This window comes from Taeniopygia guttata, chromosome 3, assembly GCF_048771995.1.
Source record: "Taeniopygia guttata chromosome 3, bTaeGut7.mat, whole genome shotgun sequence".
In the NCBI taxonomy this organism is placed as follows: domain Eukaryota; kingdom Metazoa; phylum Chordata; class Aves; order Passeriformes; family Estrildidae; genus Taeniopygia; species Taeniopygia guttata.
Window position 1 is genome coordinate 3452753 of NC_133027.1, and position 17008 is coordinate 3469760.

Genomic DNA, 17008 nt, shown 5'->3' on the forward strand with positions numbered 1-17008 from the left:
CGGTTTGGGTTGGAAGGGACCTTAAAGCTCATCTATTTCGAAGTCCCTTCCATGGGCACGGACAGGAACAGGACAGGGCAGGGACACTTTTCACTAGAGCAGCTTACTGGGAGAAGAACCAAAAGTCCTGGCATTTACATTTATATCAGATTGTGACTGATGTGTTCCTTCCCACATTTCCCTCTGCCTTGCGGAGAAACAAAAAAATTCCATCAGCACCTCCAGTCCAAGGAGAGGCTGAACTCAAGCAGAGACACTGCAGGTTGTGTTCCTGGCAGAGAATGGATGTTTGAGCCTGAACAATGTTGGCACTGCACCACGCTGCTCCCTCTGGAATGGCCTGACAGCAGGCTGGGGCTGCCTGCCCTGGGGAGCAAAAACTGGAAAGGCTCTTGCTCCAAGTGTGTCCACATGAAGGACTGGGAACAAGGGGTTCCCTTCCACATCCAGCTGGATATCACAGCTCCAAGGTGCTGAATGGATCCCAAGCCCTGTGGATTTGCTGTTCTCTCTCTGCACTGAATGCATTGCAAGGTAAAAGCAGGAGAGAAGTAGAGGAGATAAACAGAGGATTAAACTGCCCCAAATGTTCCCAATGCACCCCTCTAGCTGTCTTTTCTCCAGGCGGAAAATGATCCCTCAGTCTCTATGGCTCTTCTGGTCCCTGACTCCTCTGCAAATTCCAATTTGCTTCAGGATGGATGCACCACTGGATAAGGCTGAGCCCATCAGTGACAGTGGCAGCACCTCTGGAATAACAGAGATAAGAAAAGAGGGGGGAAAACACAAACCAGCACCCGGAGAGAGGAGTAAGAACATGTGAGAACAGCCCCGCTCCAAGGCCAGTGCAGAAGGAGGAGCAGGAGCTGCTCCAGGCACCAGAGCTGAGATTTCCCAGCCCAGGGAGAAGCAGCTGTGCCCCTGCAGCCCATGGGGACCCGGGGGGAGAAGAAATCCACCCTGGAGACCCCACACTGGAGCAGGGGAATGCCTGAAGGAACCTGGGGGAAGCCCACGCTGCAGCAGGGTCCTGGCAGAACTTGTGACTCCATGGGGGACCCATGTGGAGCAGCCTATTCCTGAAGGACTGACCCCATGGAAAGGACCCACACAGGAGCAGGGGAAGTGTGTGAGGAGCCCAGCCCCTGAGGAGGAAGGAGCAGCAGAGACAACTGACCACAGCCCCCATTCCCCTGCTGAGGAGGAGGGAGAGAATTCAGGAGTGACACCCAGAATGGGAAAAAGTAGCAGGCAGGCAGGGAAGAATTTTAAGGTATTTTTTCCTTTCTCATTTCCCTTCCCTGACTTTGATTTGCAATAAATTATATTCAATTTCCTGCGTGGAGTCTGTTTTTCCCAAGAGCAATTGCTGAGGGATCTCCCCCTGTCCAAACCATTGCATGGGACCTGTGAGGGCCTTGCTGCTTCTCTGTTTCCCACTTGCAGAGATTTTCATGGAAAGAAGGTTGTCTTATGCTTGAGAGAAGAGATTGCTGAGCCACAGACACATTCAAATACATCTGCAGACAACCTGAGACCTGAAAAGCAACAAGGAGCTAAAAGAATCTCTCCTGTCTCCAGAGGTCTTTGTTAAGGGCTATGGAGAAGTCAAGAGGAAAAATAGCACCTTATTCCCAAATCCCCACCCTGGCAGACCACTGGCAGACCTGCAGCTTGTTGTCAGTGGATGTTCATGGTTTTTTTGGTGCTGCTGAGCCTTTGGGCTGGGCTTGGGGAACTTGTTTTAATGCAGGAACCGTGGGGACACCAGTAACCACACCACACACGCCAGAGTTAACATCTCTTTTTTTTTTTCCTTTGTTTTATTTGTTAGGAGCAGGGGATGGCAATGGGCTCAGACAGCTGGGAATCTGCTCCCAAAGCCACTGTGGTGCCTCCTCTTCCCCAGGTGCTCCCTTTTCAGCTCCTATTTCCCCTTCCAGGCGGTTGGGATGCAGCACGAGTACTTGCAGTCGCCAGAGGTGTATTTCAAATCCATCACACGACATTTCGGGGAGCAGTATCCCATAGGAGCACAGGTCTTCCTGAACTTCCCATAGCCTGGAAGAGGAGAGGGAGAGAGGTTGTTCCTCATTTCTGTTCCCCATTTCCCCATTGCTCTTCTGCATTTCCCCACCTCTGCTCCCCATTTCCCCATTTCCCCACCTCTGTTCCCTATTTCCCCATTGCTGTTCCTCATTTCCCCATCTGTATTCCATATTTTCCTATTTTCCCATTTCCCTATTTTCCCATTTCCCCATCTCTGATCCCCATTTCCCCACCTCTGTTCTTTCCCCATTTCCCCACCTCTGTTCATTCCCATTTCCCCACCTCTGTTCATTCCCATTTCCCCACCTCTGTTCCCCATTTCCCCACCTCTGTTCCTTCCCCATTTCCCCACCTCTGTTCATTCCCATTTCCCCACCTCTGTTCCCCATTTCCCCATTTTCCCATTTCCCCATCTCTGCTCCTCATTTCCCCACCTCTGTTCCCCATTTCCCCATCCCCATTCCCCATTTTCCCACTTCTGTTCCCCATTTCCCGACCTCTGTTCCCCATTTCCCCATTTCTGTTCCCCATTTCCCCATTTCCCCACCTCTGTTCCCCATTTCCCCATCTCTGTTCCCCATTTCCCCATTTCCCCAACCCTGTTCCCCATTTCCCCATCTCTGATCCCCATTTCCCCACCTCTGTTCCCCATTTCCCCATCTCTGTTTCCCATCTCCCCATTTCCCCATTGCTCTTCCCCATTTCCCCACCTGTGTTCCCCATTTCCCCATCTCTGTTCCCCATTTCCCCATTTCCCCACCTGTGTTCCCCATTTCCCCATCTCTGTTCCCCATCTCCCCATTTCCCCATTGCTCTTCCCCATTTCCCCACCTCTGTTTCCCATATCTCCACCTCTGTTCCTTCCCATTTCCCCACCCCTGTTCCCCATTTCCCCATCCCTGTTCCCCATTTCCCCACCTCCGTTCCCCATTTCCCCACCTCTGTTCCCCATTTCCCCACCTCTGTTCCCCATTTCCCCATCTCTGTTTCCCATCTCCCCATTTCCCCATTGCTCTTCCCCATTTCCCCACCCTGTTCCCCATTTCCCTATCCCTGTTCCCCATTTCCCCACCTCTGTTCCCCATTTCCCCACCTCTGTTCCCCATCTCCCCATCCCTGTTCCCCATTTCCATGCCCTCCCACCCCCTCCCAGTCACAGTGGGCAGCAGGATCAGCCCCTGTCCATAGGGATGTCCTGCTCCATCCCCTCACATGTCCAGCACTCCTGTCCAAGCCCAGCCCCAAAGCTGGAAGGGACCTGGGAGGTGACAAATCTCAACAGCTCCTTGTGCACCTCCCTCCCCTCATCTTTGGAAAAGATGCTCCCAAGGGAAGCAGACTAATTTCCCTCCTGAGGGATGCCCCAAAAGCAAATTTCCTAAAGACATTCCCCTGTGCCCCACAGGTGTTTCCTTCCCTTGTACCTCTCCTGAAAGGATCAGTGTTCTCAGAGCAAAGCAGCAAAAAACACACCAAAGTTGCTGCAAAGGTCTTAACATTGGTCCCACAGCAGCCTGGCACCAAATATTCACCATTAAAAGGTTAAAAGTGGGCCAAGGGAAAGACTTGCCCCAGGTGGGTGAGAATTGATATCTGAGGGGGGTTTTAACACCCCTTTGGGAGATTTCAGCCCAAAATCTCCTCTTGATTCCTGGAGAGGGACCAGAGAGCTTTAGAGTCTGAGAAACAGAGAATGACAGCAACAGTTGTGTCACATCAATAAACCAAACATAGGATCATGGAATCATGGAATGGTTTAGGCTGGAAGAGACATTAAAGATCACCTTGTTCCAAACCCCTGCCATGGGCAGGGACACGTTCCACTATCCCAGGCTGCTCCCAACTCCATCCAACCTGGCCTTGGACAGGAATGGGGCAGCCACAGCTTCTCTGGGCACCCTGTGCCAGGGCCTCTCCACCCTCACAGGGAAGAATTTCTTCTTCATATCCAAACTATATCTACCCTTGATCAGTTTAAGCCATTAAACACAGCCAGGACTGAGCTTTGACAGAGACACTGAGCTGCCTGAAAAGCCCTCCACCAGCACTATGAAATTCTCCAAATCTCTGGGAGAAGTGGCCACATCCAGACTCTTGTTTGGAATAGTATATCCTTGGCTCACTCCTAAACTGGAAACTTATGTTTTAACCTCAATTATTCCTATACAAATCTCCCTGAGGTAGTTCTCATTTTATTGTCCCTTGAAAGGAATCACTGAAGTACCTACCCAGGTTATAGCAGCTACCACAGAGGGTAAGAACTGAGCTGAAGTTATTTTAGAAGAATCCCAACTAGTATAAAGCTCATCCCATCCCATTTCCCATCTTACCTGGAGTGGCCAGGGAGAAGAGGAGGAAAAGAGCAAAGACAAGGTAGAGGAACTTCATGGCTGGAGTTGAGCTGGGATCTCAGCGAGGCTGGAGAGAGGAGAGCTGAAGACCTCAGAGGGAGGAGGTGATGTACTGGCAGGCAGGAGCTGCTGGGTTTTATAGAGAATTTCCCTGTGGAGCAGAGGATGCTGGGGACACGCGGGAATTCATCCAAGTCGTGCTGCTTGGGGCTGGGTGTGCAGTGATGGCACAAGAATTCCCCAATTGTGCTGGCAGGCACCTCCTGTCTGCCCCAGCTGCGGTTACCCAACATCAGATAGGATCCCAGCACGGATGGGAACACAAAGGAATAGGGGATGGCGATATCTGGGTCCTTGGGACGGGGCTGTGGGTCAGAGGGACCTGATGGAGACCTGCGGGTGCAGCAGGGAGGGGAGAGCAAGATCAGTATCACAGAACTCCAGGCCTTTCCCAGCCTCTGGCAGGGATGCAGAGGGATGCAGCAGGGCCACCATGCACTGATAACTCTCCCTGCATTGTCCAGGCTGATCACCACGTGGGACTGGTGGCCTGAAAAAGATCCCTGCTCCCACCTCTGACCCGTGTCTGTAAAATCTCCCTGATAAATTCAGTGAATGTTCAGGGAGGTGCCTTTGGCTGTCCTCTCTGATGGATGGATGGGTGGGACTTGTGGGGCTGGCAGCTCCAGGGAGCCCGGAGGAGACACTTTGATCATCACCTCATCCCCACAGACCCTCCAGACAGTCCTGGGCTTTCTAACAAGAGCCAAACTCCGCGAGGGAACTTTTCCAGCCCCAGCTCACTGGGCTGTTTAATAATCTGATAAACAGCCAGGAAGAGAAAGAGGCTGAAGGGGCAAGAAGCTGCTTCAGAATTACCCAACATCTTCAAACCTGAATCCTCAGCGTGCAGCAGATAAAATTTACAACACAACAAGGCAGCGAAATGACAAATGCTGAATCAGTGAGAATTTAGAAAAATCGATAACCTCTGTACAAATAGGGGGGGGTCTGAATTACCTAAAGCAGTTGAGAAGGAGGTTTGGGCATCCTGCATCACCCTGTGCAATGTGCACTGCTGATCTCCCTACACCTGATGGCCTTTGGTAGGAAAATGAGAGGTTAAAGAAAGCTGGCAGAATTGGAGCCTTGTTTGCACAAAATTAAATATAGTGGAACTTGTCAGCTCAGGCTAGAAACAGTGAAGGTTTATCACAAGCTGCAAACATTTCTGAGGCCTAAACAGGACAGAAGTATAGTTCTACAATTTTCCTAACCCAACAAATATAGGTGGGATATGAAGGTAAATCATGTATTTATCATAAAAGTGAAAAAAAAAAAAAAAGTCCTCTTTCACACTGAGGATAGCTGAAATGTGGAACTTGAACAAGAAATGCAAGAAGCTGAAGTGCACTGAAAGGACAAATGTATTGAAAAGGCAATTTATAAATTAATGTAGCAGGTAAAAAAAATAAAAATTAACTGCAAAATCTCCTTGGAGAATTTGCCAAAGTTCATGTCACTGACTTCTCATCCTGGCCACCAATACATCCCTTTTCCTGGAATTGAGGGCTGCCATGTTTTCCATGTATTCTTTTTCCTGATCATAACCACTCCACTTGATTTTTTTGGTTTTGGATTTTTTTTTGGCTTTGTTTTGTTTTGGTTTTATTTTTGTTTTGTTTTGGTTTTGGTTTTTTTGGTTTTTTTTTGTTTTGTTTTGTTTTTTGGGGTTTTTTTTGTTGTTTGCTTGGGTTTTTTGGGTTTTTTTGGGGTTTTTTTTGTGGCAGGACACATCTTAAACAAAAAATCTCAGAATCATTTAGGTGGGAAAAGACCTCTGAGATCCAGTCCAACCATTCTCCAGCGCTGCCAAGGCCACCACTGGCCCATGTCCCCAGCTGCCACATCCACAAAGCTTTTAAATCCCTCCAAGGATGGGGACATCACCACAGCCCTGGGCAGCTGTGCCAGTGCCTGATCACTTTTTCAGTGAAGAAACTTTCCCTAATATCCCGTCTAAACCTCCCCTAGTGCAGCTTGAGGTTGTTCCTTCTCATCCTGTCCCTGTTTCCTGGGAGCAGAGCCTGATCCCCCCTGGCTGTCCCCTCCTGTCAGGGGTTGTGCAGAGCCACAAGGTCCCCCCTGAGCCTCCTTTTCTCCAGGCTGAGCCCCTTTCCAGCTCCCTCAGCCCCTCCTGGTGCTCCAGCCCCTTCCCAGCTCCATTCCCTCCCCTGAACACACTCAATGTCCTTCTTGTGAGGGTCTTGGAGCTGTCCCCAGCACTGGAGGTGCCCCAGCAGTGCCAGCACAGGGGATGGGCACTACCCTGGTTCTTCTTGGTGACCTTGAGCCATTTTCTGAGCCCCCTGAGCCCCTTCCTTGCCTCCCTGGAGCACACATCAGGATGGATTGTGCCATGGGTACAGCGTGTGTTTTCCAGACTCAGCTTTTGTTTGCACTTGTAGGACAATGGGTGCTGCTTTCCCAACGCCCTGACTCGGCTCTTTGGTGCCTGCCTGTGATCTACTGCCACACAAATTATCCCTGCAGTGCTGCCCACAGCCAGAAACTCCTTGTTCTGTGTCCTCCAGATCATTATCCTTGTATAGACAAGGGAGCTTCCACTATTACTTAATGTTGGGCTTTTTTCATTATGGTTTTGGCAGGAGGAGATCCACTAGGTTTCTAATCCTGTCCCCAAATGTTTTACAGTCCTTTTCAACCTCTTATTGTGAATTTTTGAAGAATTCTTTCCAGAAAATAATGGAAATTATTAGGCAGGATAGCACTGGAATCACAAGTGACTTCTGATCAGATCTGGCGTGGCAATTCATTTCCTTAGCTTAATTTACATATTTGCCTATATCCTTTTTAATCAGCATCACGGTCCTTTTGGAAAGATTTCAGAAAAAATACCCCCAAAAAGCTTGGGCCAAATCAATGTGATGAAAATGAGGCCAAGTGCAGGGATTGGGGCAGTCCTCAGGATCAATCCAGGCTGGGGATGAAGGGGTGGAGCAGCTCTGGGAGAAGGACTTGGGGATACTGGGGGGTGCAAGCTGGACATGACCCACCCCTAAACTCCCCATGCCCTGGGCATCCCCCACCTGGAGCATCCAGACATGGAAACAGTGTGGGGAAGGGTCTGGAGCACCAGGAGGGGCTGAGGGAGCTGGAAAGGGGCTCAGCCTGGAGAAAAGGAGGCTCAGGGGGGACCTTGTGGCTCTGCACAGCTCCTGACAGGAGGGGACAGCCAGGGGGGTCAGACTCTGCTCCCAGGGAACAGGGATGGGATGAGAGGGAATGGCCTCAAGCTGCACTAGGGGAGGTTTAGATGGGATATTAGGGAAGGTTTCTTCACTGAAAAAGTGATCAGGCACTGGCACAGCTGTCCAGGGCTGTGGTGGTGTCCCCATCCCTGGAAGTGTCCCAAAGGGATGTGGATATGACATGTGGGGACGTGTGGTGAGCACAGTGGTGCCAGGTTCACGGCACTCAAGGATCTCAGAGGTATTTTCCCACCTTCATGATTCTTTGATTCAATAAGAAATATGTGGAGCTGTTGGACTGAGTCTAGAGGGGATCCATGAAATTGGTCACATAACTGGAGCCCCTCTGCTCTGGAGCCAGGCTGGGAAAGCTGGGAGCATTCCTCTGGAGAAGAGAAGGATCCAGGGAGAGCTCAGAGCCCCTCCCAGGGCCTAAAGGGGCACCAGGAGAGCTGGAGAGGGACTTGGGAAAAGGGATGGAGGGATAGGAGAAGGGGCAATGTCTTAAAGTTGAAAGAGGGAATATTTAGATGCGATATTGGGAAGGAATTCCTGGCTGTGAGGGTGGTGAGGCCCTGGCACAGGGTGCCCAGAGAAGCTGTGGCTGCCCCTGGATCCCTGGAGGTGTTCAAGGCCAGGTTGGAGATGGGGCTTGGAGCAGCCTGGGATAGTGGAAGGTGTCCCTGCCCATGGCAGGGGGTGGGACTGGATGAGCTTTAAGGTCCCTTCCAATCCAAACTGTTCTGGGATTTTGTTCCATGACTCTTTAATCCTCAGTGCCAGAGCACTGGTCAGGGTTGGATGCTCCATAAAACCATTCCCCTTCGTGGATCTGATACCCCACTGTGCCCATTGTGCCTGTGCCTTGCAGACAGCACCCAGAGCTTATCAGGAGCCATGCCAGGCTGAATTCCAGCTGCCCTGGGAGCAGCTGTGCTGTGGGCAGCCCCACGGCCGTGCCCAGCAGCCGGATCTGGAGAGCGGGAATGGCCCCACGTGCCCATGGAGCACGGGCCTGGCTGCCAGGTGCCTTTGTGAGAGGGCCCAGCAGGGCAGGGTGACACTGCACAGCCTGGAGAGCAAACAACAGCCCTCTGCAGATGGCTTTGCCCAAGGTTCTCCTCTGGCCATGCTGCTGGTGGCCGGAGTCCCTCTATAAAACCTCTGCCCTCAGACGCCGCGCACACCTCGGATCCTGTGGGCCAAGATCCCCCCTGGCCTCCAGCCATGAGGGTGCTCTGCGTGGTCTTTGCTGTGCTCCTGCTTCTCTCCCTGGCCACCCCAGGTAAGACAGGAAGGTTGGAGGTGCAGAAATCGGGGTGACCTCTCTGCTCTGCAGCCTCTGTGTCTCGGGGGAGGCAGGGGGTTCATCTCTGGGGCGGTGGGGATTTACCCAGCCTGGCAAGTACAATGGGGTTGGGATGGGGTGAATGCCACCCTGCAAATCCCACCTCCCACCCTCAGGCAGAGGGATCCAACATGAGCAGAGGGATGGTTTGTAAGCGCCCAGTTGTCCTCCAGCTCAGTGGGGACGTGAAGTGCATCCTGTCCTGGGTGGGCCTAACCCCAGAGCATCAGTGGTGTTACAGTGTGCTCAGGCCATGTTTCCCCATTCCCCAGACCCCTGTGACTCTGACCAGATAAACCTGGTCCCCTCCTTCCTGCCCTGATGGGGCTGGAGGAGAGCCAGAGAAGCCCTCCCTGTCCAGAGCCCAGATCCACCCCTGCACCTTCCTGTTCCCTCTCTTTTCCCCTGCTCTTCCATCGGACCCTGAAATAAAAGGAGCTGGACAACTACATCGGGGTGAGAACCTCTTTTGGAAATCTTTGCCCATCTCCTGATGTTCCTTCCCTCAAGGTCTTGGATCTCTGGGCTAGCCTGATAATTTAGGGGCTGAGAGGGGAGAAACATCACAGTACCACCCTGGAACCAGCAAGGAGACAATTCCCGGGGCTCTGCTCTCCCACATATCCACAATTTTCTCCATAACCCCCCTGTGTCTCTTCCCTGCAGGGCACGGGCAGCCCAAGGGTTTTTGTGACGGGTACTGCGCCCACGCGTGCGACGAAACCGAGGAGTGGTCCTTCAACCCCTACTGCGAGGAGCTGCACTGCTGCATCCCCTCTCCCAAAAAGGGGAAATGACCCTGGAGGAGTCCAGCCCCGCAGCCATGGACCTCCCTGCGCTGTGTCCAGGGCGTGGCAGAGACGATGCTCAGTGCTTTGAAGTAAAGATGGGCAGATAAGATCATTTCTGTGTGCTGTGAGATTCATTCTCTCCCGGGAGGGGACAGCCAGGAGAGGCTGGCAGCCAGAGCTCCCTGGAGAGTGGTCATGACACACCCCTGGCACCCACAGCTGCTTCTGGAAGCCCCCAAAAAAACTGACACCAAAATGCCAGCCAGGGAAAGAAAAGGCTTTGGGGTTTTCAAAGCAGAGTGGTGGCAAAGACTGAGGGAGTGCTCATGGCTTAATCCAGTGCCTCCATCCTCCACAAGTTGAATCCCAGTTTATTTGCAGGGGGAACACTGCCCCATCAGTCCCATCCAGCCTCTGTCCCGTGGAGAGGTGGGAATGGGAGACAAACAGCACCACCTTCCCCTTGCACCCCAAAATCCCATTCCTGGGGTGCCCACAGGGCAACCACTGCAGCCACGGAGGCTTTGGGGTCCCGTGGTTGTCCTGCACACCCTCACCAAGAGCCTTCTCAGCGGTCTGTGACCTTGGGGATCAACGAGAACAGGAGAACAGATGAGGATTTCCTCAGTGTCCCCTTCCCTGCCCCATCCCCTGTGGGATAACCCAATCACTCCAGGTGTTCTGCAAGGGGACATGGGCTGATCCAGTGTAGGGTGGCTCAGAACACCCCACAAACACTCCAGCAATACTGGAGGCTGGGATGTTTGTGTCCTAAAGTGCCACAGGGCAAAAATCAGCTTTGTTTCCCTGAAATCCTGCAGGGAATAAAAGAACTTTCCAGCCCTGGGGCCTTGCAAACACAGAAAAAGGCTTTGCATGGGTGTTTGTAGGACTGGAAGGTGATGCAAGAGAAAAGAGGGGGTACAGACCTCTCCCTCTTGTGGGATAACTCCCAATTTCTGCAGGGGAAAGGGCTGTGTCTCCTCTTCTCAGCAGCGTCCTTTGTGATCAGCAGAGATCTTGGCACATGGAACCGAAGGTAAAAGTGATTTCTACCTCAAAATCATTTATATATTTGTCCAAAACTCCCATTTCCCAGGACACATGGGGCCTGCTGGTGCACCTGAACATGAATATGAGGTGCTCCAAGGGTTTTGTGACCATTTCTGCCCCTGGAAATTTTGGGGCAGACAGGTGGGAAAAAAAAAAAAAGAATAACAGGAAAAAAAAAGGACCAAGCTTATTCTCCTTTATTTCATCTTTAGGACCAAATTTTCATCTTTAGGATAAACTGATGACCTGAAACAATTTATCAGCTGACAGACTGGTCAGGGGTACAGGAAACGTGATAGGGCTGTGGGATTTCTTTGGGTATAGACAAGAGAACTGAGTCTCTTCACAGAGTGGTGAGATGCTGAGTGTGAGTGGGTTAAAATCCAGTTTACACAGGCTGAGGGCTGGCAGCAGGTAAAAATCCCTCTTGATACAGGATGGCCCATCAAGAGCCACAGATTTTGTCAAGATTCACCTGAGCCCAGACAAGAGGGCACAAAAGATGGAAAATTCACCTACACCAGCCCTGAGCTGGTGACTGACACTTCACAGACACACAAGGCTGAAAGTTTGATTAAAGGATAAAAATTCCAGAAGGAAATATTTAAAAAAATAAAACCCCTTTGCTGTTTCTTTCTTTCTTTCTTTCTTTCTTTCTTTCTTTCTTTCTTTCTTTCTTTCTTTCTTTCTTTCTTTCTTTCTTTCTTTCTTTCTTTCTTTCTTTCTTTCTTTCTTTCTTTCTTTCTTTCTTTCTTTCTTTCTTTCTTTCTTTCTTTCTTTCTTTCTTTCTTTCTTTCTTTCTTCTTTCTTTCTTTCTTTCTTTTTTTTTTTTTTTTTTTTTATTTTTATTTTTATTGTGAGAGGAGAGTGAAAAGAAAAACCACATGAAAGGGAATGAACTCCAAAATGGGGTTTGGAGCAGTCTGGGATAGTGGAAGTTGTCCCTTCCCATGGCATGGGTGGGATGAGACAACCTAAAAATGTCATTTACAGTCCAAATTATTCTATGATTCCCTGATATTATAAATTCCCACTATGCCAAGAAGCAGATTCATATCCTGGAAAGAACCTTTTATAGGAGAAATTAGTTGAATATCTCTTTGTTATACTGATGAATTACTGGATTACAAGGGTTTCTCATATTTATAGGGAGAAAATATCAGTTACTGGGCTTATCCCCTGGGAGAGGCCCTGCAACTCAAATTCCACAGAACTTCCACCCCACAGCTTTCCAGGGCAGCAGGGGATGGAAAGGCCACTGCTTCTGCACTCAAATTCAATAAGGAAGTGATATAAAAATGGGGGAATTATCAAAAAGGAGACAAAGGCTGCAGTTAAAAGAGTTAAATGCTTGCAAATAGATTCTTTGCAAGCACCTGGGGAGGTGTTTAAGGCCACTAAGAAGGAGACTCAGGGAAAAGTGATGGCAGGTGTTAAAAAAAAAAAATAAAAGGCCTGAGAAAGAGCAAAAAGGAAAAGGTCACAGCAGAACAGTGGGATGAGGGAGATTGTTAGAAAGGAAAAGCTGAAATTGTGGCCAAACATGGAAAATAGAAAAGATAATAAACTGGGCCTGACAAAATATTAAACACAATAAGGCAGCTCAGCAGAGAATTGCAAGAAGAGCTTGAAAAATGTGAGGAAACGTCTTCAAATCAATCTTTTTTTTTCTTTTTCCAAACACATTGTGAACGTGAAGCCTGACAAAGAGCATGGTCAGGGAAATAAAGTTAATTAAAGCTCAGGCCACTCCACAGGAGCTGAATGAAATATTTGCATTGGTTCTCACCTGGCCAGAAAGAAGAGAGGCCTTGATGCTGAACCCTCCTTTGTGGGGACTCATCAAAGGGGTTGTCTTTAATGTAAAAGCAGTGGAAGAGGAGAAAAAACAGCAACAAATCACCAGAACCATGATCTTTTCTTGCTGTCGAGGCTTTCCCCTCAAAAAAATAAAAAAAAATCTGAAGGGAATTCAAGGATGAAACAGCCACTTCTGACTGCAGTGTGTGATCTCTGCAGCTTGGAGAAGAGAAGGATCCAGGGAGAGCTCAGAGCCCCTTCCAGGGCCTAAAGGGGCTCCAGGAGAGCTGGAGAGGGACTTGGGACAAGGGATGAGGGACAGGACACAGGGAATGTCTTCCCACTGCCAGAGGGCAGGGATGGATGGGATATTGGGAAGAAATTCCTGCCTGTAAGCTTCTCTGGGCACCAGAGAAGCTGTGGCTGCCCCTGGATCCCTGGAAGTGCCCAAGGCCAAGCTGGACAGGACTTGGATCAACCTGGGATAGTGGGAGTTGTCCCTGCCCATAGCAGGGGTTGGAATGGGATGGGCTTTAAGGTCCCTTTCCACCCAAACCATTCCACGATTCAGTGATCTGTTGCTCAAGAAGGTTTTGCTGTGCAAAGATAGGAGATGGTAGTTTGATAAGGAAAGACATCTTAAAGTGTCCTATGGGATTGCAAAGCAGGATTTTACCAGTTTTAAATACAATAACGAGGAGGAAAACGGGAAATCAGGAAAATCCTGTCCTAAAACCAAAGGACAGGGCCCAGCACTTTGGGGCTGAGGTGCAGGAGAGGGAGTAAAGAGGAGTGTTGTGGTGGGGCTACAGCAGGAAATTTGGTCATAAAAAAATCTGGAAAATGGATGGGAGGGAATGGAAAGTGTATTGTTGAGGGTAATAAAGGTTATGGCTGAAGAAGGACCTGGCTTGGGTTTGGGGGTGTGACTCCTCCCCTGGCTGGTGAAATCCAGGTGGATGTTGTGAGGAAAAAATCCGAGTCATTTTGTATGTGGAGTGAATGGCTCCATGTGGGTCATTTGATTGTAAAGACTGGGAGTGCAGGAACAAGAGAGAACACAGAGCATCAGCAGCGTCACACTGAGTTGTTTGCTAAACCTTGGGAATTCCAGCCAGACATTTTGGGACTCTTTTCTTGCTCTCTCTTTTTTTTTTTTTTTTTTTTTTTTTTTTTAATTTTCCCATGTTCCCATAGCAGTAAATATCCCCTTGAAAGGAGAAGGAAGAGCTTGAGGCAACTTGTGCCCACTCAGGGAGTGAAACCTGGGATGTGCTGAGCTGAGCCTTCAGCCTCTCACTGAGCAAGGATCAGATGGAAAAAGCCCTGCTGGGCCTTTTCTCTTTTTTTTTTTTTGCTGTATACACAAACTGCACTCATCATGAAGGTCCCAACGTTTAAAAAGAGGCAGTGCAGGCTCTGCCCTGCTCCCTGTATGTGGGTGGCAGTGACAGGGAAGCAGATGGGCACATTAAGAGGAATCACTGGGCCAGACATTCCCATTCCTCTCTCTCCCGGGGCAGATGCACTGACTGTCACCACAAGGAAAGACACATCTTTAAAATGTATAGCACCAGGCAATATGGGAACTCCAGGTCTGTGGGGAAAGCAGGGGTTTGTTTTGTTTGGTTTTGTTTTGTTTTGTTTTTTTTATGCTCTGAGTGGCTTTTTCTCAAAAAGTGCTTCTGTTGAAGTCTTATTTCACTGAAAATAAGATATAGAGAAAAACAGAGGGAAAAAACCCCCAATCTTACAACCAGGGTCCAATCAATTGTCATGAAATCCTGGAATGGTTTGGGTTGGAAGGACCTTAAAGCTCATTCCATTCCCACCCTTGCCATGGGCAGGGACACCTTCCACTATCCCAGGGTGCTCCAAGCCCTGTCCAGCCTGGCCTTGGACACTTCCAGGGATCCAGGGACAGCCACAGCTTCTCTGAGAAACCTGTGCCATTGCCTGAAGCTTCTAGAAGCAAGACTCAGAAAAACACCCTTTCTTTTGGAGCTGCAATTTATGAGGCTGTTTTAATTGATATTCATCACATCTCAGGCACCTGGTGGGATTTTTGGGGGTGTCCTGTGCAGGGCCAGGAGCTGTACTGGGTAATACTGTGGGTCCCTTCCAGCTCAGCATAGCCTGTGATTTTATGAACATTTCTAAAGTTACTTTGTTTACATCAGATCGGAAAGACAAAGAAGTTTTGGGTTTGGTTTTTATTTTTTTTTCCCCAGATACGTGTCCTTTCCAGATTTAGAACACTGTGAAAGCTTGACATAAGAGAAGTGAGTAAATAACTGCTTTAAAGTGATGAAGTTTTAGCTGAAACCCCACAGCAATTCAGGGTCACTTTATAATTCTACTCCTACACTTGTTCCATTGCTCTGCACAACTCCCTGACAGGAGGGGGCAGCCAGGGGGATCGGGCTCTGCTTCCAGGAAACAGGGACAGATGAGTGGGAACAGCCTCAAGCTGCTCCAAGGGAGGTTTAGATTGGATATTGGGACAATTTCTTCACCAAAGCTCTGTCCAGCCCTGGCACAGCTGCCCAGGGCTGTGGTGGAGTCCCCATCCCTGCAGGGATTTAAAAGCTGTGTGCATGTGGCACTTGGGGACATGGGTCAGTGGTGGCCTTAGCAGTGCTGGAGGATGTTTGGACTGGATGATCTCTGAGGGCTTTTCCAACCTAATCAATTCTGTGATTCTACTGATGTCAATAAACATGAGGTTATCTCTGCTTTCTCATTGGAAATTATGGGGTTTTTTTTTCCAGATTTATCTGGAGCCTCATGAACCCCAAGTCTTAAGGCTTTTTTGTTTTAATTTTATGTTTTACCGTTTTTTTCCTCTTTTTTTTTTTTTTAACTTGCTGAATTCCATGATCAAAGAAGATGTATTAGAAGGAAAATACAAGTTATGACTGAGGGACATCCCTCTGCTGAAATTTCTGCAGTGACTTCAGGGCACCAAGACACAAAAACCATTCAAATACGTGGGTTCAAACACACCAAATCCAGTCCTGGATCAGTGGCACAGACAACATCTTGAAAGGGATTTTTAACAGTGCCCTAATTTCAGAATTCTACAATTCTGAAATTCCTCCAGAGTTGTGAGAAGGGATTTTGGCAACACCAGAGCCACTGGGAGGTCAGAGCTGCTGCTGCTGCCAGAGATGTTCTACATTCCCCAAACTGTGTCTTTTTTAGGAATGACTAAGTGGGAAACCCAAACTGTTGGTTTTCAGCCCCTTTTCTCGCCTGCTGTAGAGATCTTCCACCTTTTCCAGTATCCATTTCCCATCCAAGACCAGCAGAGGTGCCTGGAAACTGGCTTTACTCAATGTATTTGCTGGAGGACAAGGAGATGGGATCTGCCCTGTGGCCAGTGAGGGTTAATCCCATTTTCATGAGGTTCCTGAGCACCTTCTGTTCATCCCTGGGTGATCTCTCCATGCTCCCTTTAAGGTCTCTCTATTTACATTTTTCCCTCTCACCAATCCCTGCTTTATTTCATCATGTTTCCTCACAATTCTTGGCTTTCTCCAACCTGTATTCCTTTTCCCCCTTCTAAAGGAGGAAGATGCTGAAGAGAGTTTGAAATTTATGGAAAGGAACAATGAGACATGATGCCAAAAGGTCTTTGTTGCTGAGCTTGGGGAACCTGTCCTAATGCTTTAAATGGGATCATGAGCACGCAACAAGTGATATCTAGTTCTTTTCTTTGTTTTATTTATTAGGAGCAGGGGATGGCAATGGGCTCAGACAGCTGGGAATCTGCTCCCAAAGCCACTGTGGTGTCTCCTCTTCCCCAGGTGTTCCCTTTTCAGCTCCTATTTCCCCTTCCAGGCGGTTGGGATGCAGCACGAGTACTTGCAGTCGCCAGAGGTGTATTTCAAATCCATCACACGACATTTCGGGGAGCAGTATCCCATAGGAGCACAGGTCTTCCTGAACTTCCCATAGCCTGGAAGGGGAGAGGGAGAGAGGTTGTTCCTCATTTCTGTTCCCCATTTCCCCATTGCTCTTCCCCATTTCCCCACCTCTGCTCCCCATTTCCCCATTTCCCCATCTCTGTTCCCTATTTCCCCATTGTTGTTCCCCATTTCCCCATCTGTATTCCCCATTTTCCTATTTTCCCATTTCCCCACCTCTGCTCCCCATTTCCCCACCTCTGTTTCCCATTTCCCCATCCCTGTTCCCCATTTCCCCATCCCTGTTCCCCATTTTCCCATTCTCCCACCTCTGTTCCCCATTTCCCCATCCCTGTTCCCCATTTCCCCATCCCTGTTCCCCATTTCCCCACCTCTGTTTCCCATTTCCCCACCTCTGTTCCCCATTTCCCCATCC

At 49.3% G+C, this 17008-nt stretch overlaps 1 protein-coding gene across 1 annotated transcript; it reads left to right on the forward strand.

Moving 5' to 3' along the window:
* The first annotated feature begins 8899 nt into the window (after positions 1-8899).
* On the forward strand, positions 8900-9817 carry LOC115494628 (small basic protein 1). The gene is made up of 2 exons (XM_030269744.4): positions 8900-8957; positions 9687-9817. The coding sequence occupies exons 1-2, from the start codon at positions 8900-8902 to the stop codon at positions 9815-9817; spliced, it is 189 nt and encodes a 62-aa protein (XP_030125604.3).
* The last annotated feature ends 7191 nt before the right edge of the window (positions 9818-17008 follow it).